General features: G+C 47.8%; 2 protein-coding genes across 3 annotated transcripts in view; one reads left to right on the top strand and one right to left on the bottom strand.

Annotated features, from left to right (window-relative positions):
- Window positions 1-1867: 1867 nt before the first annotated feature.
- TMEM79 (transmembrane protein 79) lies at window positions 1868-13318 on the bottom strand. The gene is made up of 4 exons (XM_074980953.1): window positions 13230-13318; window positions 10271-11219; window positions 7791-8004; window positions 1868-6722 (listed from the first exon to the last, which is right to left on the bottom strand). The coding sequence occupies exons 2-4, from the start codon at window positions 11070-11072 to the stop codon at window positions 6506-6508; spliced, it is 1233 nt and encodes a 410-aa protein (XP_074837054.1). The 5' UTR covers window positions 11073-11219; window positions 13230-13318; the 3' UTR covers window positions 1868-6505.
- A 4447-nt stretch (window positions 13319-17765) lies between these two features.
- The window catches only part of SMG5 (SMG5 nonsense mediated mRNA decay factor), a 47385-nt gene continuing 40991 nt past the window's right edge, over window positions 17766-24159 (top strand). The window contains exon 1 of one of the 2 annotated variants that reach the window (XM_074980785.1): window positions 17766-17886. In XM_074980785.1, the coding sequence (XP_074836886.1) occupies window positions 17810-17886 (77 nt within the window). In that variant the 5' untranslated portion in view covers window positions 17766-17809. The remainder of the gene's footprint in view (window positions 17887-24159) is intronic. The other variant, XM_074980786.1, reaches the window with a different exon arrangement.

The raw sequence follows: 24159 nt of genomic DNA, 5'->3' as shown, positions 1-24159 counted from the left end.
GACCACCCACAGAGGCACATGCTGCTGGCTATGGGCACTTTGCTAATCAACTGAGCGGCATTTGAATCTTTCTGGGGTAGCTGCCCAAACGCTTGGCTTACTGGGACCACGGAGTCAGGACTCAGCACAGAGCAAGACTCCATGTACAAGTAGCATCTAAGGCCAGGCCCCGTCCTTCGCATTCTCCATGGATATGACTCCACTTTGTCCTAGATCTCTGACTCCACCATCATCTTCCTTATCTCCTCCTAGCTCCAGACATACTTGGAATTTGCCTTCTGGGCTCTTCCCCTGCCCCCTCTACAACCAGTTGACTGGGGAATGGTGCCAGAACCCAGCCTCTGCTGAAAGCCTCAGTCATGGCACAATCACTTCTTGTCTCACCCATTGCAGTCTCATCTCTAATAGATGTCAGTCACTGCTTCCTCATGGCGTGACTGGCATGTGCCCTTATGGCAGGAGGTTGGGCTGATTCATCACTATCCTTGATTGAGCTCCTCAGGTTTCCTGTTCTGCTCTTGTTGCTGGTTAAAATTGAGCCTTCCTGGCCTTCAAGAAGCACTGTGGACCACTCCTTTCTCTGGCCCTGAATACAATCTCCCCCTCTGCTTCTCTGATTTCTCTCCAGCTGTTCACTCTTCCAAGAACTATCCACCTGGGCACTTATGCCAGGCTTCCACCATCTGTTCAGATAAGAATTTTTGACCCAACCCCATCTCTTACCAAAACTCACCAAAGCATTCTGTTTTTAACACCAGTGCTGAGCATGTACACTCTGAGAATTAGGCTCTTTTTGTGATGTATTGGTAAACTGCTGAAATTACAAACTAGGGTTTTCTTGGGTCTTCAAGCTAAGAGGATCCTGTGTGAAACATGAGCTAGTAAAGAGCCCGTTTAAAGCACAGGGGTGTGGGTTGTTTTTCTTTGCCTGAAGGAGCAGCCTGCTTTCTCTCTCTCTCTGTTTTGGGGTTCTCGTGATTTGTTGGTCTGAATTCCAAGACACACAAAAATAGTATTATGTTGCAACCTTCACTCGACTACTTTATGTAAGAACATAAGAATGGCCATACTGGGTCAGACCAAAGGTCCATCCAGCCCAGCATCCCATCTGCCGACGGTGGCCAATGCCAGGTGCCCCAGAGAAGGAGAACAGAAGACAATGATCATGTGATTTATCTCCTGCCATCCATCTCTTGCCCTTGTTCTGAAGGCTAGGGGCACCATACTTTATCCCTGGCTAATAGCCATTTATGGACCTAACCTGCAAAAATTTATCAAGCTCTTTTTTAAACCCTAATAGAGTCCTGGCCTTCACAGCCTCCTCGGGCAAGGAGTTCCACAGGTTGACTGTGCGCTGTGTGAAGAAAAATTTCCTTTTATTAGTTTTGAACCTACTACCCATCAATTTCATTTGGTGTCCCCTAGTTCTTGTATTATGGGAAAAGGTAAATAATTTTTCTATATTCACTTTCTCCACACCATTCATGATTTTATATACCTCTATCATATCGCCCCTCAATCACCTCTTTTCCAAACTGAAAAGTCCCAGTCTCTCTAGCCTCTTTATGTACTTTAAGACTAAATCCTTTCTGGTTTTTAAAAGTAGACAATAAAAACCACTCCGTATTCTTGGAAAAAGACTAAATCCTTTCTGGTTTTTAAAAGTAGACAATTAAAATCACTCCGTATTCTTGGAAAAAGTGGGGTTTTCCTAGGGAAAGTGCACTACCTAATAATTTTATTAGTATTTAAGGTGCTACAGGACTGTTTGGGGGGTGGGAGTGGTGGTGGTTTTTTAAATCTTAGGGTAAAATTCTTTGCTAAGTCACAACTTGGCTAAATGGGAAAACAATGAGGGATGGGAAACCTATGGAAAAGGTTTTATTCACGTACTTTGCACACAAAAATACATCATTTGTACTGAACACCACGTACTCAAGCATGAAGCTGAATTACATCTTGCACTGTATTTAGCAAAAGTGGTTACCAAAACTGAGAAGAAAGAGGAAAAAAAAGCCAGCAAAAACCCACACAACCCTCTCCCCAAAACAGCACAACCACCAGCTTAAAAAACTATCTAGAAACACTAAATGTTACATGATGCGAAGAGTAAAAGGGGAAGTTGAAAAACAGAATTGAACCCTCCAAATCCCTTGTCTGCCAGTGTACAGGCCTCCAAACAGAAGCAAATGGAATTGGCACAAGGGACTGTGCTTTCCTGAGTTGGGGGCACATGCTGTGATGCAAAGTAATCTTGGCCTCCTTTTCTTTGTGCCCCTACCAGTGGGCTGCTCTCTGCAAACAGTTGTTTGGGGAGGAGGAGGAGGAGGATGGTTATGAAGACCTGACTGCCTGGGAAGTGCCAGAATTTCAGTGTCGTTGACATTTAATGCCAGAATTGTATGAATACTAATCTCCAGCTCTTCTGTGGCTCTGTGAACTAGGTCAGGACCATGCGCCTCCTTTTACAGATGAGGAAACAGTGGCAGAGAGTGGAAAGGGACTGGCTCAACACTGCCTGACCAGACCGTTGACAGAAGCAGGAATAGGACCCAGGTCTCCTGAGCCCTAGTGCAGACCACTAGGTCACACTACCTCCCTGACTTCATGTAACATAGAGCTGAAAAGTAACAGAGGGAGCCATGCTAGTCTATATACTATCAAAACAAAAAGCAGTCAAGTAGCACTTTAAAGACTAGCAAAATAGTTTATTAGGTGAGCTTTCGTGGGACAGACCCACTTCTTCAGACCATAGCCAGACCAGAACAGACTCAATATAGAGAATATACTTGCCTGCTTTTTGTTTTGATAGAGCTGAAAATGTCATCAAGTGATTCCTGCATCAAACCCATAGCTTCCAGTTGCACTAGAATCTGCTTCAGCTACAGAGCTCTCATTCCCCAGTTCTCAGCAAAAAAGTCCAGACTCCAACCACGTTCCTCCTGCATCTCGCCCAGTGGCTATGTCTGCTCTAGGGGAAGTAAGCTGATTGCAGGTACCCAATTCTAGCTATGGCAATTGCATAGTTAGAATTGATGTATCTGCAGTTAACTTACCTTGCCATCCTCATCAAAGAAGGTCCATGGGAGAGCTTCTCCCATCAACCTCCCTTGCAGCTCGCAAGGAGTACAGGGGTGGATGCTCTCCCCGCAGAGGTTGATTTTGTGTGTCCCTACCAGACGTGAAACACACAAAATCAAATCCTGGAAGATCGACCCTGAGCAGGTTGAACTTCCACGGAAGTGTAGGTGTAGCCTTGAAGACTTCAAGGGGTGGAGACTTCATCACATCCCCAAGTTAGCTGTCCCAGTGGCTAATTTGGCCCTATTGCAATAAAGATTAAAAGAAAGAACTTATATACAAACAAACTATGGGTGGATTTGAATTTTCACACTCCACTGGGGATGTTCTGGGAAGGCGACGGCCCATAACAGCTCATCCTTTTCCCAGAGGTCAGGAGGAGTCTAGCAGGGGGGAACAGGACTAGCATGAGGATTGCAAAAAAGACTATTAAGTAAAGTCCACTGCAGCCGTTTGCTGATTCCACATGTTTCCTGTGCCCTCCATCACTGGACTGTTTCACAGCCGAAAGGAAAATGCCCCCCAGTGGCAGCTGTTAGCCACAGAGGTGGCTGCACCCAGCCAGAATAAAGACAATATCCAGAAGACCAGAATTAGTAGGGAGGCCAAAGAGCCCCTGCTGCTGTTCACAGTCCTATTTACAAGCGCAGCTGTCCTGTCCCTAGGGCGATGAAGGGCGCCTGCCCTAGGTCCCCGTGGCGGCCACCCCACCTGTCTATGGATGGCAGAGAGCCCTTAGGACGGCCCTGTTAACAAGGACGAGTCAAACCGGATCCCCCAGCGGAAAGTGAGTGAAATCACAGTGCCACAGCTCTGGCTGCTCATTCCAGTCTGGAGTGACAAGGTGGCCAAGACGATGCCTTGGGTTTGACCAACTTCCCGAGGCGAGAGACACCAGAGTCCCAGCTGCACAGAGGGAAAGGAACCTCCTGTGTCACAGCTATGGACAAGGTGGAACAGCACAGCAGGCGTTAATGTATATTTCAAGGGACCATTCAAGGGGAAGTGGCGTGTTCACTTTGCTGGGCAATAAAACTTGTGGACTGAATAGAGCCGTTGGATTTGTGGCTTGTTACAACAATCAGGAAGCCACTAATCGTTCCTTCACTCCCTCAGCCCTTTCCTGCCCGGGACTGGAGAGGTTTGAGCAAGCACTTCACCTCCAATGGCCCCTTGAAATCTCAGCTAGTTACTGTCCCCCCTTGTATTTAGTCTGATGGGCAGATCTACAGGACAAAACTATATTGGCACCACTACATTGCTCAGGGGTGTGAAAAAAAAAATCACACCCCAGGACAACTTCAGCTGTGTTTACACTTGGGCTCGCTTGACACAACTTTTGTCGTTCACTGGTGCTTAAAGCCGCCATTCACCTCCCTCCCCCTGCAGCAGGTTTTGCCCTGGTAATTGCTCCTGCAGACAAAGCCAAACTGGCTCGCCAGTGGGGGTGGTGGTGGTGGTGGTGGAAGTATTTTGTCTGCAAAAGTGCAGACAAGAAGCATCCACATGTGCCGACTACTAGCGACGTGGCTGTCTCAAGCAGCCCTACCACTAAACACTGTGCAGTGTAGACGCCCCCATAGTTTTTCTGCCCCAGATGCAACACGTGGGCATGTGCAGAGGGTCACATGCCCCCCTCCAGCTTCGGGTGCCCCCTGCATTCACCATCAGCACCGCACCACTTCTGGTGACCATGGAAGTGGGCCCACCTCTCTCCAGAGCAGTGTGGGTTTGCTAGGGTGGAGCAGGGGCAGGGAGAGGGTGGGGAACAGACAGAGCAGGGGCAGAGGAGACAGGAGCTGGGGATGGAAGGGAATGGAGCATGGGCAACGCAGGAGTTGGGAGGGGCCCGGGCAGAGGTACGCAGCTGGTGCCCCCCCAGAATCCCCACACTAGTTGTCTCCATCCTGACCTAACCTCCCACAGACAGAGCTGTGGCATAGAATCATAGAGGCCAAGGGCTGGAAGGGACCTCAGGAGGTCATCAAGTCCAGCTCCCTGCCCAAAGCAGGATCAACCCCAGTGAAATCATCCCAGCCAGGGCTTTGTCAAGCTGGGACTTAACAACCTCCAGGGATCGGAGATTCCATCACCTCTCTCGGTAACGCATTCCAGTGCTTTGCCACCCTCCAGGGGAAAGAGTTTTCCCTAATCTCCAATCTAGACCTTTCCCACTGTAACATGAGTCCACAACTCCTTGTTCTGCCATCCATCACCACTGAGAACAGCTTCTCTCCATTCTCTTTAGAGCCCCCTTCAGGAAGTCAAAGGCTGCCATAAAATTGCCCCTCAGTCTTCTTTTCTGTAAACTAAATCGGCTCTAATCCCTCAGCCTCTCCTCAGAGGTCATGAGCTCAGCCCCGTAATCATTTTGGTTGCCTTCGCCTGGACCCTCTCCAATGCACCCACATCCTTTCTACACTGGGGGTTCCAAAACTGGATGCAATACCCCAGATATGGCCTGACCAGTGTCAAATAAAGGGGAATAATGTTATCGAGATGTGCTGGAAATGCTCCTACTAATGCAGCTCTTTTTGGCTACAAGGTCACATGGTTGACTCTTAGCCAGCTTCTCCTACACTCTAATCCCCAGGTCCTTTTCTGCTGCACTGTTACTTAGCCAGTTGGACCCCAGCCTGTAACAACGCTTGGGAGTCTTCCATCCCAAGTGCAGGACTCTGCACTTGTCCTTGCTGACCCTCATCAGATTTCAAAGCATCTCCTGTGGACAAAGGTTCTGCAGCTTTTACCCCAGCTGAGAGCTCTCACACCAGACGTATGCAATGGTGCAGGTGCAGCTGTATTGTACAGACATACGCACACCCCGTGTCTATTATCCTGGCTCAGACTGAGCTACATACCTGATCTCGCAGCCTTAATTAGTGCCGTCACTGAGGCTTATCTGGGAAAATGTTAAGTGGTCTTTTATTAGCAAGGAACTTTCTTTTGGCTGAAATTCTCAGGCTCCTTTGGGGAAGCTGTTGCTCTGTGATCTAATTATCCATGAGCACTTGCCTTATTGCCATCAGAAGAAAGGACACTTGAATACAAATAACTAGCTGAGGTCTGGATCAAGTTAAAGGGGAGAGGGAATGAACCCTCAGAAGCCAGCTGAGTGGGTTAGCTCGTGGGATGCAATTGTCTGATTCCAGCAGAAGGTGCCCTTTGGCTGGTAGTTTTTGGGTATGGATGGGGGCCCATGCCCAGGTGTGTACTTGGCCACACACTTCAGCACTTTCAGAGTCTACACCTGGCACAGCTGGAACTGGGGTCGCCCAGTGCTTTTGCAAACCAGCCCACGAGCCCCTCGGCAATAGGCATCTGGGCACTGAAATGTGGGAGCCAAGCTCCCCACCGGGCTCTGTTCATCGGCCCTCAAACCCACCTCCTTGCTGCCGAGAGCCAGAGCTGCTCGTGCCTCTCTTTACCCCCAGAATCTGAGCTTGGGCTGTGTGGGCTGGCTCTGCTTCTCTGACGGGGCGTCCAGCTGGCCGTTGGCGGTGGCGAACATGTTCTCGGGCGCCACAATGAACATGCTGTAGAGGTTCCACAGGAGCATGGTCAGCAGAGGCAGGAAGGTCAGGCCGAAGCCAAAGCCCCGGAAAGAGCGCCCCATGGCGTAGGCCAGCCAGTACAGCAACCTGGGGAAGAGAAGAGGCATGAGAAGGAGGGGCCAGGAAACTGCCTGGTTTCCTGAGGGCCGGAGCACTCCCAAGACAGAAGGGCTGGTTGATGCCCTAGGAATCAGGTGCCCTTTGCAGTCACATTCCTCATTTAAGGCTCTGAAACTCGGCTTTGTCCAAGCTCCTCCAGGCGACACCCAGGGTGCTGCAGGGGTGTTTGTTGCCTGGTCCCTAGTGGGTACCCTTCCCTTTGCGTCACTACCGGCACCAGCCTGGCAGTGGGGGGCGCTGTGCTGCACACGGCTACAAAGGAGGGAAACTCGCCTTTGGGGCCGTGCTCAATATGTAAGCAAAGAGGTGGCAGGGCTCAGCTCTGGCAAGGCCTGGCACAAATTAGGAAAACTGGTTCTGATCCCACTGCTGCAGCGTGGGGCTAAGGGGTCGGGGGCGTGATCGAATCGGTGGCACTCTTCCTACGAGGACTGCAGTGCCCCAGCATAAAGGTAGAGGGCGCTGTGCTGAACCCCTAGTCCTTAACCTGGCAGTACCCTGCAGAGAGCAGGGTGGAGACCCAGCCAGGGGTGCACTCCCCTGTGAGTCAGCCTGGGCTCCAATCCCCCCGGCACTAGGGGGTGCTGTGCTGAGCCCCATTCCCTGGCATGGCACAATCCTGCAGGGAATATGGGGCCAGACCCACCAGGGGCACATCCCCCTAAGACAGCCAGGGTTCCAGTCCCCCGGCACGAGAGGACACTGTGCTGCTGAAGGCACCATCTCTGGCTGGGAAGTAAAACCGCTCTGCTGCACGTCCAGGGGTCTTTAAAGAACCCTGGTGCTTTCCAAATGAGTGGGGGAGCGGAGGCATTAATCTCAAAGTCCTGGCTAAATGTTGTCTGGACCCGCACGCTCCTGTCCCCTCTGCAGACGTGCCAGTGTGTTCCACCAGCACAGAACTAGCGGAAGAACCAAGGACCCCGCTCCCCCCATCGTGATCCTAGGCCTGTGGCGCTCAGCTCTTGGTGCGGGATCCATTGAAACGTGGCCTGGAGAGGGGTCGTGCACCCCAGGGCAGGGCAGAGAGCTTACCGGGAGATGGCAAACAGCCCCGTGAGCAAGGGGATGAGCTTCAGGGCTTCCTGGGGCAGGTAGGTGGCCAGCACGGCGATGTTGAAGAAGTAGAGGATGAAGAGGTAGACGGACTGGGAGACATAGCGCCGGTGGATCTCCACCTCCCTGCGCAGCTCCCCGAAGGGCTGCAGTGAGGAGAAGCAGAGGCGGGAGATCCCGTACACAATGAGACCTGGGAGGATTGGAGAGAGGGAGCTGAGTGCAGGGCAGAGCTCGCCAGTGGAATACCAGGAGCAATGGGGGCAGACCAGGACTGGGGGCTGGAGAGTGCTCAGCTATGTGGACTTCCTAGGCACGATGGTGATACAGTCATGCCCCTGTAGCTCCATAATGTAGGTTTCAGAGGTAGCCGGGTTAAGTCTGTTTCAGCAAAACCAAGACAGATTCCAGTGGTGGCACCTGAGCATGTGTCCACACAGCAAACTTATTTCAGAGTAACGGCCGCTGTTCTGAAATAACCTTACGAGCGTCTACACAGCAAAACCGCTATGTTGCAATCATTGCCAAATAGCAGCCAGCTTGTTTCGAAATGTGTAAAACTCATTCTACGAGGAATAGCTCCATATAGACAGGGAATAGGGACTATTTCGAAACACACTACAGTGCTTCCAAGGCCTCTAATCTGAAATAGGCTCTACTGTGTGTGGACACTCTGTTTTCAAATAGCTGAGCACTATTTCAATATGCATTTTGTGTGCAGAGATGCTATTTCAAAATAAGGTATTCTGGAAAATCTCTTCCAGAACAGCTTATTCTGAAATAATGCTGCTGTGTAGATGTACCCGGAAAGACTAGCAATTTATTATGGCCTAAACTTTTGAGAGTTATTATGCCCTCATAGAATGGTTAGTCTTTAAGGTGCAGCTGGACTCCTTGTTATTTTTTCTTCATAATGCAGATGTTGATGGAAAGGGTTTCTCCATTCCTGGACTTAATACACCTCTCTGAGAGGCAGGATCTAGGTTTACAGCAGAACTCTGGGCGTTAGGTCGGCATAATTATGTTGCTTTGGGGTGTGAAAAAAACTCACACGTGGTTGATATATCTAGACCTAAAATTTAAGTGTCAACCTGGCCTTAATGTCACGCTAGCAAAGGGTGCCAGGCCATCTTTGATGTATTTATTTTTGCAGCCTTCAGTAGTGCTGTTTCCTGCAGGCTACGTCTAAACTAGAGCGATCTACTGACAGAACAAAAAAGCAGCCAAGTAGCTTTAAAGTACTACTTGACTACTTTTTGTTTTGATAGTATATAGACTAGCACGGCTTTCTCTCTGTTACCTATCGACAGAAGTTACTGTTGGAAGACATCTTCCCACAAAACTTCTGTCAGCCGATCATGGCTACACACAACAGCGGATCGCTCTCTCGACAGAACGGCCAACCGGAAGCACAGCGGACAGGGCTGCCTGGTGACTCAGAAGCCTTGTCCGTTGACAGAGGGCCCTCCCGAGCAGCCACATAGCCTTTTTGTCACCAGATTCTGTCGAGAAAAGCGTTCTGCCTCATGGGGCAGAGGCAGAAGGCTGTCGACAAAAGCGCCGACTTCGATCGACAGAACACATTTTTAGTGTGGATGCTCCACGAGTTTTGTCGACAAAACTCTCTCGTGTAGACATAGCTCCACCGTGTAGATGGGAAACTGAGGCAGGAAGACTTGCCCAAGTTACACAGGGCAGGAAATTAAACCTGGGTTGGCAGCTAACCACCAGATTGTAAGAATGGCTAAACTGAGTCAAGCCCAAGGTCCATCTAGCTCAAGAGCCTGTCTTCTAACTGTGGCCAATGCCAGCTGCTTCAGCAGGAGTAAACAGGTCAGGTGATCCTTCCCCATCATCCTTCCTCTCTCCCTGCTCAGCCTGATGACCTGCAAGGAAGGAGGCTGGGCTGTGTTCCTGGTAAGGTGAGCACGTGGGAGGCCACACAGGAGAGATTCAGGTGCTGCCCAGCTGATTAGCAGCTGGCAGTGTGTGTTTCTAGTGGTGGTGCGCATCTGCACATGCCTCAGTGCACCTGACAAAATTTATTCTGCTCATGGATGGAAAAATTTAGAGAGAATGTGGTGCTGTGGCACTGATCCTCCATGGCCCAGGTAGTTCCTGGCCTCTCAGCTGAGCCTGCCAGGCAGCGGATCAGTTAGTGATGTCGTATTTGTGGTTTGGGGGATGTGCTCACTGGACACTGGCTTGAGACCCACCGAACTTGTTTCACGTCAACCACCAGGTAGCCCTTGGCTGTGGGTCACTCCTGACCGGGCTGAGCCATGAGCCAGTTCTCCAGGGGTTCTGACGGCCCTGCAGTTTCCCACTGACTCCAGAAGGAACGGTGAGCCATCAGCTCCCCTGAGCCAAATGTTCTGCCTCTCCAAAGCAGAATCCTCCCACCCAGAGGCACTGTGAAGCCAAGTGGAGAGAGGAACATCTCGCCCAGCTCCGCTCACCTAAGATGATGGGGAAGGTGCCAAAAACCCCGCAGCGAAGGGTGTAGACCAGCCGGGCACTCATGGTTGGCATCATGGGGGCATCGAAGGGCAGGAAGACGTAGGCCCCGTACACGAAGCAAGGGAAGATGATCATGGCCCCGATCATGGAGGACACGGCCTTGAGGTTGGTGGAGCTGCAGTCCCGGCAACAGAGGCACTCCAGCCTCTTGGTAAACGGCTTGGCCTGGGTGCCATCATAGCCTACTGGCTCATCGTAGTGCGCGGGGTAGCTCAGGTGACCCTGGGAGAGCAAGGCCAGCTTCTCGGGGTGGCCATTTTCCTTCTCACAGCACACAATGGCCTCCTCCTCCTCCTCCAGCTGCTTCTTCTTCCAGGTACCGCCCCCTGCCGAGCTCCGGCACCCGCTGACCTTCTCGATACAGTGGGGATTGATGGGGATGAAAACATGAGCGGCCACCTCAGGCAGTTTGTTGCCTTCCTCCTTCCCTGGAGGGGAAGAGCTGTGGAAAAGCTTCTCCTCTCCAATAGGCCCCAGCTCAGGGCCCACATGGCTCCCCTCAGGGCTTGGCCTCTTCTCTGTCTCAGATGCCTCATGAGGTGGAACCAAGAGCTCTGTGGACACCTCACTTGTGGAAGAGTGCCGGGACTGGTCCCATGGCAGAGTAGCATCGGGGTCTCCTGGCTTCTTGTCTTGGCCATCACCACAAGTCACCTTCTGCTCTGGGGACTCTGGAGCCTCTTTTCTCAGCTCCACCAGAGCCATGTTCTCCTTGTGAGCCGTGGGATCTGCAGCTGCCATCGTCGGCCTTTGGGGACGTTCTAGCTAGGGGCAAACTCTTCCTGAGTAAGGCTGGCTTTACAGTGGTACCTGCAGTGGAATTTACCGCCTATTTAAGGGTGCAGCATCTCAGGGCTGACCTCTGTCATGGCTGCAGATGTTCTCTACCTATGGTGGGACAAAGAACATATATAATGAGATATCAATAAGAACCACATGTAAATCACCCTTCACAGGCAGCCAACACCCCACAAGCATGATCGTTAACCTGTCCAATATATTGATTATCCTGCCTTTATAATCTGGGAACACCAAGAGAAGCAAGGCAATTCAGACAAGGTTACATGGCAAACTGGTGGGCACAGAACCCAAAGTCCTGAGTCCCAGTCACCCTCCAGCCTGCTCCTGCAGCAACCGCCCAATTACGTTTCCTTGGAAGCTAACAGAGAGTCCATGAGTCCTGGCTCCCAGGTGTGTGCTCTCCTAGCTTCCATCTGAAATCAGGGGACTTGTTCTGGAATTACACTGGGATCCTTATTAAACCCTATTATATTTTTTCTTAAAATGATTAAACCCAGGGGATGAAACAGCTGCTGGGAAAAAAAAAAAAAAAAACAGATCCAGTGTTTCTGGGGCCCGAGGAAAGGACTAAATTCTAGATATATCCTGAGCAAAATCTCACAGTCAAAGACTCCTATAAATTCTGGGCATGCCTCAATCTAGAGCAGAACTGACAGCTTGTCTACACTTGAAAGTTAATTCAGATTAAGATAGGGTTTGAACATGAGACCCAATAGCTATTGCAGAATACCTCCATGTGTGCACAAACCCATAATCACTATCCTAGGGAGCTAAAGGGATGAATATTCCGAATCACCCAGCCCAAACACTTCACAGATTTTGGATCAGAATTCTGTGCCTTGCCTACACTAGATTGAACCTAAACCTTGGCTCCAAAAAGCTGGGATCTGCATTAAAAGTCTGGATCTGGCCTCTCATTGGCTGAGCCAAAAGATCTCTGAATGTTGGGAACAGAGGTGCAAATGTTGGGGCTCAGGGCAATTAAAAGAAGAGGGTTTGATTTTCAGGAGAAGTTCTGTCAGAGACCATCTGTTGCTTAATCAGACAGGTAAATTCTTGTAGAGAGCCGCCCGTTTACCTGGAGGGACGTTGACTGAGCATGAGCGAAATTTTTTTAGTGCCTAGTTGGGCTGTGCACACCTTGCAGATCTCTACAGCCTTAGAAGGAGTGGCTTGAACACTGATCTGGAAGGCAGGCATCTCTCAAATGCAGGCAGACCAGCAATTAAAATACTACTGCATCAGAGTTGAAGGCCAGAAGAGACCACCACCAGATCTTCTAGTCTGACCTGTATCTCGGAAGCCACCCGCACCACTTTCACGCTAAACCCAACAACTGAAATGAGACTGACGAACGACAGCCTTTCGGTGACTCGACTATGATGTGCCACAGAGAATAGGGCTTGAGATGCATCAGCTCCCAGGCCCTGGCCATGTTGATCACTCTAGAAAGATGGTGGCAAAGACAGAGGAAATGTTGACAATCCCTTCTAGACTGGCTGAGATCTGTCAGCCAGGATAGTTAATTTTTTCACCTCCACATTGAACTCCGCACCAACTGACTCACTCCACACCCATGTGGGATCCCCAGGAGGGCCAGATTCCCAGCAGGTGCTTTGTCTGTTTCTCTCCACTACACTGCGGATCTGGCCCTGTTGATTTTCAAGAGCTGAAGGAATGTGTATTCCTCAGTACAGGAAGCAGGATTAAGAGCCGCTTGTGAGGTCCTCCTTAAAGGGTTGCCAACATGTATGTGGTAGAAACTGGGGGGAGGATCAAGGAAGGTACAAATAAAGGTATTGACGTGTATCTTGTACAGCCAGTGATAGTCCCTCGCCCTTACATAGCAGATTTCACCCAAAGATCTTGAAACTCCTTACAAAAGATGGGGAAACTGAGGCACAGAGCTGTAGTCTCTCTCTCTCTCTCTCTCTCTCTGTCTCTCTCTCACACACACACACACACACACACACACACACACACAAAACCTGTATAACTCCCTGCACCTTTCTACAGAACAACCCTCCACACCACCAGACTGCAGGAGAAAATGAGCACAGCAAAGCACAGATCTGGTTTCCCTGTTGGGCTGCTTACTTGGAGGCCAGGCTGGGCTCAGGCCACCGAGAAACGGATCCGTTCTGCCGACGGCTGTCCCGGGTTTTGAACGTTTCTGAGGCTTCTTTCCTCTCCCTGGACTTCAAACCTGTTTAGCCAGCAAAGGTGTGGCTGGAATTAAAGGGGAAGAGTCAAGATTTGCTTCCCCCAAAGTGCTGAATCTGCCGGCAGAAAAGGCAGTTCCCACAGGTTGCGTGCGTGTGTTATGCATGTGTGGTGTGTGCATGATTGGTGCATACATATGTTGTGTATGCATATTTGTGTAATATGCATCTGTGTCATGCAGTGGTGCATTATTATTTCATTAATATATTTATTATTATAAGTGTGCTTGTGGACACCTGTTGTGAAAGCAAGTAGAATAGTAACAGAGAGGAAGCCGTGCTCTTCTATACACTGTCAAAACAAAAAGCAGTCAAGTAGCACTTTAAAGACTAGCAAAATAGTTTATTAGGTGAGCTTTCGTGGGACAGACCCACTTCTTGGTCTGAAGAAGCTCACCTAATAAAGAGCAAGGCTTCCTCTCTGTTACTATTCAGCTTTGAATGTTGTGTTTTCCTGTTCATGTGACTGTGTTGTTTGTGCGGGTGTCATTGATGTGTGTATTCATGTTCGTGCCTTGCGTGTGTGTTATTTATTTAGTGCATTTGCAGCGTGCGTGCATGCCGTGTGCTGTCTATTGGTGTGTGTACAGTTAAGTAAGGGGTGCACCCAAGTGTACTTGTTGTGTCTGTAATTAAGGAGGGCCGTGTGCAAATGTGTGGTGTGAGTCGGTTGTCCATATGCAGGCAGGCATGTTGTATGTTGTATGCACCCATGTGGGTGGAAAGCTCAATGTATGCATGTGACGTCTATGTGTATTAGTGGTTAGTGCTGTGGTGTGTGTTGTGTAGTATAAACACCATATGCACATAGGCAGATGTAAGTGACATCAAGATCAAAGCTGACCCCAGAGTCAAAATCTTGGCTCAATATTTAGTTTGCAGTGTGTACAAACCCCTGGAGTGGGCAATGGTTTGGGTCGGGGACAGCAACTAATATAGCAAGAAGAGCCACTTTCTTAGAATTCGATATAAAGCTCAATAATTCAAGAGCTACAATGCCTGTGAATACAAGATGGTCCTTAATAAATAATGTTAAACCATATGTTTGTAACCCCTGTTTTAAGAACCATGCACACACAATGATTTGTGATGTGATACACGTTTACTAAGGGAAATGCACAAATCTTTTACATATTCTGTTTCCTCATGCTTTACATGTGTGTTTGTTCCATTATCTCCCTGACTTTCACTCCCAAACCCACTTAAATTATACCAATTTGATTTCACATTTAATCTCAGTTTTCTTTCTTAAAATGTGTGTTGCCCTTCTCAACAGACATGCCACAAGCTTCCTGTTCCTTTTTACAAGCAAGACTTTATTAGCAACATGATCAAAACCCAGATACAGTATTGTATCCCACAATGCAGTGCACATATTAAAAGGGGGATTAGCCAATGTTTTGAGATCATATATCATTTGCTATTAGATCTGAGTCGTTCATTGTTGGGCTTTTAGAGGTTCACCATTTATCTAAAATAATCAGGAGGAGTTTCTTTTTTGCTTTGAAATTACAGCATTGGGAGCCACAAAGAAGTCCTTAAAGAGCCACATGTGGGCAAGTTGCAGACCCCTGGTTTGGGTGCTTAACTGGCATGAGGTAAGAAACCAGCAAGCTCCTCTCATTATTTCTGTTTCTGTGGGATGACTCAAAGGGATCCTGGAGGCAGAGAAAAGTGGCTAATACCTATCCACAGCCACTTCACCAAGTGGACGCTCCAAAGTTCTGAAAGAACTCAAATGTGAAATTGCGGAGTTATTAACAGTGGTTTGTAACCTATCCTTTAAATCCGCTTCGGTACCCAATGACTGGAAGACGGCCAATATAATGCCAATATTTAAAAAAGGCTCTAGAGGAGACCCTGGCAATTATAGACCAACAAGTATAACATCAGTACCAGGCAAATTAGTAGAAACAATAGTAAAGAATAAAATTGCAAGGCATGTAGAAGAGCACGAATTGTTGGGCAAAAGTCAGCATGGTTTCTGCAGAGGGAAGTCGTGTCTAACTAATCTATTAGAATTCTTTGAAGGGGTTAATAAACATGCGGACAAGGGACACCCAGTGGACATAATATACCTAGATTTCCAGAAAGCCTGTGACACGGTCCCACACCAAAGGCTTTTATGTAAATTAGGCGGTCATGGGATAGGAGGAAAGATCCTTTCATGGATCGGGAATTGGTTAAAAGACAGAAAACAAAGGGTTGGAATATATGGTAAATTTTCACAATGGAGGGGGGTAACTAGTGGTGTTCCCCCGGGTCAGTCCTGGGGCTGATCCTGTTCAACTTGTTCATCAATGATCTAGAAAATGAGGTAAGCAGTGAGGTGGCAAAGTTTGCAGATGACACCAAGTTGTTCAAGACAGTCAAAACCAAAACGGACTGTGAAGAACTACAAAAAGATCTCAGCAAACTGAGTGATTGGGCAGCAAAATGGCAAATGAAATTTAATGTGGGTAAGTGTAAGGTAATGCACATTGGAAAAAATAACCCAAATTACACGTACAACATGATGGGGTCAAATTTAGCTACGACAGATCAGGAAAGGGATCTTGGAGTTATAGTGGATAGTTCTCTGAAGACATCCACACAGTGTGCAGTGGCAGTTAGTAAAGCAAATAGGATGTTAGGAATTATTAAAAAGGGATAGATAGTAAGACAAAAGATATCATACTTCCCCTTTATAAAACTATGGTACGCCCACATCTTGGGTACTGCGTGCAGATGTGGTCTCCTCACCTCAAAAAAGATATATTGGCATTACAAAAGGTTCAGAAAAGGGCAACTAAGGTGATTAGGGGTTTGGAAAGGGTCCCATATGGGGAGAGGCTAGAGAGACTGGGACTTTTCAGTCTGGAAAAGAGGTGATTGAGGGGTGATATGATAGAGGTATATAAAATCATGAATGGTGTGGAGAAAGTGAATATAGAAAAAATATTTACCTTTTCCCATAATACAAGAACTAAGGGAGACCAAATGAAATTGATGGGTAGTAGGTTCAAAACTAATAAAAGGAAATTTTTCTTCACACAGCGCACAGTCAACCTGTGGAACTCCTTGCCGGAGGAGGCTGTGAAGGCCAGGACTCTATTAGGGTTTAAAAAAGAGCTTGATAAATTTTTGCAGGTTAGGTCCATAAATGGCTATTAGCCAGGGGTAAAGTATGGTGCCCTAGCCTTCAGTACAAGGGCAGGAGATGGATGGCAGGAGATAAATCACTTGATCATTGTCTTCTGTTTTCTTTCTCTGGGGCACCTGACATTGGCCACTGTTGGCAGATGGGATACTGGGCTGGATGGACCTTTGGTCTGACCCAGTATGGCCATTCTTATGTTCTTATGTTCTTAAAGATTTGTTTTCATGTTGGGCAATTTAGTGAAATGAAATGGGGGTACAATGTAAAAGTGGGGCCAAATGAAAGAGAACCAAGGTCGGCTGACTCCCAGCCCAGTGTTTGATCCACTAGAACAGGGGTCAGCAACCCTCAGCACTGGCATGCGAGGTGATTTTGATCCACACGCAAGGTAGGAGGGAGCTCAGCCCTGCCCCTCCTCTCCCATGCAGCTGGGAGCTTGCTCAAAGCCAGGCTGCCATGGGTTAACAAAAGACCAGCTAATGCTGCCAGCCACCACCTAAAGGGTAAAGCTCTGCATCTTCATTTATTTATTAGTGAAGCTGTTGTATGTAGGACTATTAGTGACCTTAAAAAGTATTAGTGGCGCACAGACCATATGTAGAAGTCAAAAGGTCATATTTGTGTGCTCCACCTTGGAAAGGTTGCTGACCCCTGTGCTAGAAGACATCGCTGGCCTGAGTTTCACCTGTGTCAATTTCTCACTCCTGGCTTCTCCAGGCCAGTTTTGGCTCCACTTTCACCAGCGTAAATCAGGAGTGACACCACAGGTGTTACTTGACATAAACTGGTTTAAGAGACAGGAGAATTGGGCCCCCAGTCTGCTTCTGCCTTCGATCCCCTCCTCCTTTTGTGGTGGTCTGAGATGTCCCCATCCCCACTGTGCAGTTGAGCCCTCTCTCTTAGTCTGGTGAACCCAGGTGTTGTCAATAAAGTTTATTTGAATGGCAGGTGAAGGCAGGTGAAGCCAGGAGACGGCCATGTTGCCATCACTAAGTCCTGGCAGCGGGTTGAGGGGTAAATTGAGACAGCTCTCGCGGCAGAGAGGCGTGAGCCGCCAAATCTCGCGAGGGGAAGCCGGAACGGACGCCATGTTGCCCGCCGGCTCAGAGGCGTGGGCGGCAATCCCGCTCTCGAGGGTAGGCGAGTGGCGGCCGAAGTCTCGCGTGACTTCAGGCGGCGGTGGTGGGGGGGCGGGCGGCCGCGGCGCGATGGCGGCCGAGTGGGGCCGGCGATGGCTGCGGCGGCCGCATTGGGGGGCGGAGCAGGTGGGGAGCGGGCGCTGCTGAGGCGGGAGGGAGCCAGCCGCGACGGGCGCCATGAGCCAGGGCAGCGGGGCCCCCGGCGAGAGCGGCGAGCCCGAGGCCAAGGTGCTGCACACCAAGCGGCTGTACCGGTGAGGCGGGGCTGGAGGCGGGTGGGGGGCTGGGGGAGGAGGAATACGGGCAGAGGAGGGGCCGGAGAGTGGGGGAGGTGGGGAGAGGAGGGGTTGGGGGACGTGGGGAGGGGGCGATGCAGGGAGCGGAGGACGTGGGGGGAGAGAGCTGGGGATGGGGCGATCTCTGGGGAGGGGTAAGGGGGTAGGTGGAAATTCGGGGAACACAGGACCTGGGGGAGAATTGGGGATGGGTGGGGGCGGAAGGACTGGGGAGAGGAGGGGCTGGGAGATGTGGGGAGAAGGGCTGCAGGTGGGCTGGGGAGAGGGCGATGCCAGGAGGGGAGATTGTGGGGGGAGAATTGGGGGTGTGGAGAGCGTGGGAGAGGAGTAAAATGAGTACGGGGACTATATAGGGGGCTGGGATGAAAGGAAGTATGGGGAGGGGAGCGGAGCGGCTGGGGGAGACCTGACGATGGAGGGGGGATGATTTGAAGCTAGGGGGGTTAGGTGGAGGGGGAAAGAGGGAGAAGTGGGGGGTGGGAGATGTGGAGTGACGGGCTGGGGAGAAACATGGAAGAGGAGCTGGAGATAGGGTGAGGGATGGAAGGAAGCTGGGGTGTTGGAGTGGAGGACAAATGGAGGGGAGATGAGAGGAAGGGAGGGTCCAGGGGAGAACTTGGCATAGACAGCAACTGGACACAACATAACATGTAGGATATTGAGGCAGAGGGACCAGTGCATGGGGAGCAGAGAGGTTGTCCTACCCCCACCATTTCTGCTATTGTTTATATGAGATGGGGAAGGGTGTGTTGAAGAGCTGGGTACCAAGGCCCTAGTGATTTCCTCTGTCTCCAAAGCAGTTGCCTTGTTAGGCTCCAGGTTCTGGGAGTCCAGAGGGGCTGGCAGGCTTGGGAGGGGCTGGGCCTTGCTGGTCTCTGTTAAGGCATCCTGTCCTGAGGTTTTTTAGAGAACCACTGCCTGATTCAAGACCTCTGGGTGCTACTGCAGTAGGAGTTATGAGACTACTTGTGCTGATCTCAGTACTTCACAGGAAAATAGTTCTTGACATTCCATTATCATTTAAATCTCTGTATCGTCCATGGAAACACACTGCTACCAGGTAGCACAGCAGGGATGATGCTCTACTTATCACCTGAAGGGAAGGACAACCATAGTGTTCCAGTATCAGCGTCTACAGAGGCGTCTTATCTAGGGTGTGGGGGTATGTCTACACTATGGGGACTGTATTAGCATAGCTGCTGTGCTTTAGCTACGCTGGAATAACCCCATAGTGCAGATGCAGCCTGTGCTGGCAGAAGGTTATTTTTTTTCCTTTCGTGTAGGAGCCTAAGTGATGGTAGGAAGTATTCTTCTGTTAACATAGTTGTGTGTATGCTAGGGTTTTAGAGTGGCATAGCTGTGTGACTCAGGAGTGTGGATTTCCCACACACGCAAGGACCATGGCTACATCAACCTAAATCTGAAGTGTGGACCAAGCCTGTGAGTCAGGATTTCTGTGTTCTGCTTGCTGCATCTGTAGGGCCAAGTTATTACCCCTCTCTTCTTTACCCATATAGGTAATTTTTCTGCCTTCCCCTGTAAAACTCAGATAACCTTGCCTGCCATTGTAAAGCATGTTGAGATCATTGTATAAAAGTCCAAACTTTTGACTGCTTGGTTATTAGAATGCATTTCCCTGTTTGTGGCTGTGATGATTCTTGTACAACTGTGTGTCTTTTATCTGCAAGTTAAATTACATATTTTTGTTACACACAGTCTGGTGGAAAGCAGAGGTTTTAGTAGCCTGTGTTGTAGGTTGCTCTGTCGCACAGGAAATGCCTCTACAGTGCTCAAATTTATTAATATATTGGTATAAGCATACTGTCTAAAATACCCAATTCCATACTAACCTGGCATTCAGGGCAAAAGGAAATAAGTTTTAGTATAAAACTTTCAGGGCAGAATTTGAATACATATGTAAGTGCTTGTTGTATTTTTACAGCTGAAATAACTATGTGCTTGGCCTTTGAAAAGGTCTGCGTATTACAAGAGAACAAATTATATTAGGCAGAAGCCTATAGCATAATTTTGTTAAAGAATCTCAGAGGGTTAGCTGTGTTAGTCTGTATTTTTACAAATGATGAACAGTTCTGCATCTTAGAGATTAACAGATTTATCAGGTCATGAGAAAAATGTGAGAAGGTGGGTTTTACCCATGAAAGCTCTTGACCTAATACATTTGTTAGTCTCTGAGGTGCCACAAGACTGCTTGTTATTTGTTTAAGTATGTCTGCACTGGCCAGGAAATCTCTTACCACATTGCTTATAAGGCTACTAATGTGGCTTGCACACTAAACAAAGCCTAGTGTCGCCTCTCGCTTCACTGTTCAAATGTAGGATTTTGTGAAATATATACATAAGTTGATTTCCAGGAAGGTGTGCTGTGCTAATCATATTCCATATGCAAGCTGAGGGCATGGGCTATAATGAGCGTCTCTGGAAATGTCTGACTCCAGTAATGATTTGTATCTTTGACTCATGGAGGTCCCTAATACTGACTTAAATATGCATAAAATGGCTCGCCTTTGTGGCTGTAATTGTTGTTGAAGCGTCATGCTCAGTGTAACACAGCCAATTTGTGACAGAGTGGGTCTCTGAACTCAGAACCATTTAGTCCCAGGCTAGTCCTGCAACCATGAGACTGTCCTTCCTTCAGCGTAGAGACTTCATCGTGAGATTGAGGAATATGCTGTAGTCAGGGGAAGGCAAGCTTTCCCATTTGGCTCTTCCAATATGTATCATTCCCAAGCTAGTACCATTCTGGGCCTCCTGAAAATCTGTCCATCGGGTTAAATTAAGAATTAGTTTACAAAATATGGTTTAATTTGAGACCACCAAACTTGTTTGGCCTGGATCCTGTGTCAGAATTAAATTAAAAATAATCACTAGCCATTCAGCTGTGCATTAGCTTTGTGTAATTTACAATTTTAGATTGTTACATTATATTATTTGGTACTGATACAAGCTGGAATAGGACTGAATGATTGCAGACACATCTCATTTTCATGGGTTATCCCATCGTCTAATCTATTATATATTTGAGTTAGTCTGTGAGGGTGTCTGTCTATTCAAGAATTCCCCCTAAACCTTAAGAGCCAGGACCACCAAATTCAGTATACAGCTTCCTCTTACCATAACTTAAAGCCAGGTCAGGGTTTGGTTATGCCAGGAAAATGGACTGTGCCTGGAATGGGATTGCTTTTCCTAAAACCCTACAGAAAAGAGACAGAATCACCAGGCACGTGAAAGGAGCTGGCTGGGGGCATGCCCCCCTCTCCATCTGGAACTGCCCCAGTCCCAAGCCTCCCATCTCCCAGGTGCCCTTTAGGGAGTGGGGAGAGAGCTGAAGCTTCCCCTCCCCCCCCACCAACTTGTACAGGGGTGTTGCTGGCTGTTCCCCTTCATCACTGCTAGGGGAGCAAAGGGAAAGTGCACAAAATTAAGGACCCAAGCAATGCTGGGTAAAAGTGCTAGCATTTTAAATAAAAAATACATTTATTTATTAAATAAATAAAACGTGAACAAGCCACTCTGCTGTTCTGCCCAATTCCCAAATGTTGATGACGAGGAAAGAAAAGGTTCCCCCATCTAAACAAAAAGAATTCATCCGTACGTTGCTGCCATGCTGCTTGGCAAGAGATGCTGAATTTGGGTCTTTTGACAGACTGGAATCTGGTCTGTTTCCTCTGGGGTTCTGTTCTGCTAGCTGAAAGCAGGGATCAAACCCTGCAGGTATTCATATACATGGTGAGGTATGACATCAGTTTGGTAACCCCAAAATGTAACTCACCCCATGGTGTCAGTCAGATTAGTATTTGATTGATTTACATTCTGATCAGTGTGTTGTTTATATCTTGTAGAAAACAAATCTTTACTCCCTTTTTACCTTTTTTGGCTCTCAGGTTGCAGATACAATGTTTTTCTATAGAAACCTAGAAATCAACAGGAAGAGCCAGTGTCTACTAGTGCCCATTCACTGCAGTTTCCAGAAGTCAATCATTTGGGATACACCCTTATGCTCTAGAGCAGACGTGTCCAACCCGCGGCCCATGGGCCGCATGCAGCCCTGGACAGCTAGTAATGCGGCCCCACAAGATCGTAAACTTTTAACATTATTATATGATTTATATACATTAACTATATTATATATTTTATATGCGGCCCAAGACAATTCCTCTTCACTCAGTGCGGCCCAGGCAAGCCAAAAGGTTGGACACCCATGCTCTAGAGTAAGGCACAAATACCCAGAAGTCCCCAGCTAAGAACTCCACAGAGGAAAACCTTTCCTGACTTCAAATTTGGCAGTCAGTTCAAGCCTGGTGCGTGTGAAGAAGAACAGTTATTTAACCATTTGATCCCATTTTTATCCAACATACTTTTGATATCCAAATAACAATCTGCTTGGTTTTCTTTACTCCCAGTAAGGGCAATACTGCCTGGTGTTCTGACAAATTGCCTCCCTCAGTATATTTAACCTAACTTCATGTGTATATCATTAAGCAGTATCCATGCATATCCATGTTGTTGGTTAGTTAAGTAGCTCCTTACACAAGACTTTGTGATTCACTTGCAGGTACATATATAAGAATACAATTCTGTCCTGTCCTGTGAGTTTCACTGAGCTCCCAACAATGAAACGATCAGAGTTGCATGCTCATATGAGAGATCCATAAAGCTGTTTGAGTTTAATAAATGGCTGGACAAATGAGTCCGTGGTTGATTATCAAATTCAGTTCATTTACATTTATTTTAAAAGAAAATATGTGCTTGCATCACATTATACATAAGCTTAACATTCCATTTTCAAGGTCTGATGAGCTGCTTGTAAACAGGTGTTCACTGCTCCTCAGTTTCTGACTCTTTAGACTGAGTGACATATTTTTCCCTTTTGAGAAGTGGTGTTGTGACTGAGCAAGGCTGGACTGAAGGCAATATAAGTTTTTCGTATGACAGGTGCACCGTGAAAACGTGGCTTTTTAAACAATAGCATTGACAGAAGTAATATGTAATGTGGTCCTCTCTTGGAAGGAAAGACATCTTTCAAGGCCTTCCCTCTTCATTATAATTGCTGGGGAAAATGAATCAGCAGTTCTGAGTTCTGGTAAGAGTTGTGTATGTAACAAAAACACATGCTCTGATTTGATCAAATTAATCCTTGATTTTCCTGTAGAGCTTTGGTAGTACAGCCTACAGTGAGGTGTAAATGGTAGGACAGAAATTCTAGGATGACAGTTAAAGCTTATTAATTTTTATTTTCTACCTTACTGCCTGTGTTAAAAGAAGGGGACCAAGAACTAGAACTCCTAGCTTCTATTTCTGCCATCGACTTGCTTGATTTTTGGTAAATTGTTTAGCTTCTTCGCCTCTTTCTCCCTACAGATGTGTATGTTAATTATCTACTTCACAGGGATGTTATGAGGTTGGATTGATGCTTGTATGGTACTGTGACATTCTTGTGTGGAAGATGCCATGGCATTTCTAACATACTTTTTTGTGTGCAATTCTCAGCCATGATGAAATCAAGACCAGGTAGAATATTAGGAAGAAATTGTTGCCTTAATGGAACTGTTTCTTCATACAGTAGTTATGTCGTCTTCTCCCAATCCACAACTTTAGACATTATAGTCTCATATAGGGACAGAATAATTTCAGTCTCTGCCCCTTTCTTTCACCCCCAAGTTGAAAGCAGTGTAGAGACAGTTAAGTTAAAGATCCTTAGTCTTTTTTAGGCAAATTTTTCTTAGAGGGTGTCATGTGAGATGGATATTTTTTGTTTTTCTGGGATCCTGAAAAGGTTTTTGCAGGATGACTTTTGGGCCTGTGGATTTATAAAGACTTGCTTTGCTAGGAAGGATCCGTATGTGAAACTAACTGTTGCCTTGTACTGACTTCTGAAGTTTTCAGTGAAACAGTTGTTAGTTTCAGCCTGCCCATCAGAATCGATTTTTGCATGTTCTTGCTTGCAGATGCTAATGTGCAAATCCCCTACACAGACTGCCAGGTGTCCATCTCTACTTATATCTGCAGAAAAGCTCAAGGAAGTTTCAATGGGGAGATTTGCTTCATGCTAGCAATGGAGATTTGTTTTGCGAGGGATGGTGGCAGAAGTGGCTGAAGTTCTGCTTTGCATAGCCCATATTTGATACGTCTGGTCCCTTGTTAACAGGATGGTTTGTTTATCTACAACTTCTTGCTTGAATAAGTATCTCTCAGTGCATGGCAGCTACAGCA

This window comes from Carettochelys insculpta, chromosome 30 (genome assembly GCF_033958435.1).
Source record: "Carettochelys insculpta isolate YL-2023 chromosome 30, ASM3395843v1, whole genome shotgun sequence".
Classification (NCBI taxonomy): domain Eukaryota; kingdom Metazoa; phylum Chordata; order Testudines; family Carettochelyidae; genus Carettochelys; species Carettochelys insculpta.
Note: the sequence above shows the minus strand (reverse complement) of the source record. Positions and strands in the feature narration are given on the sequence as shown.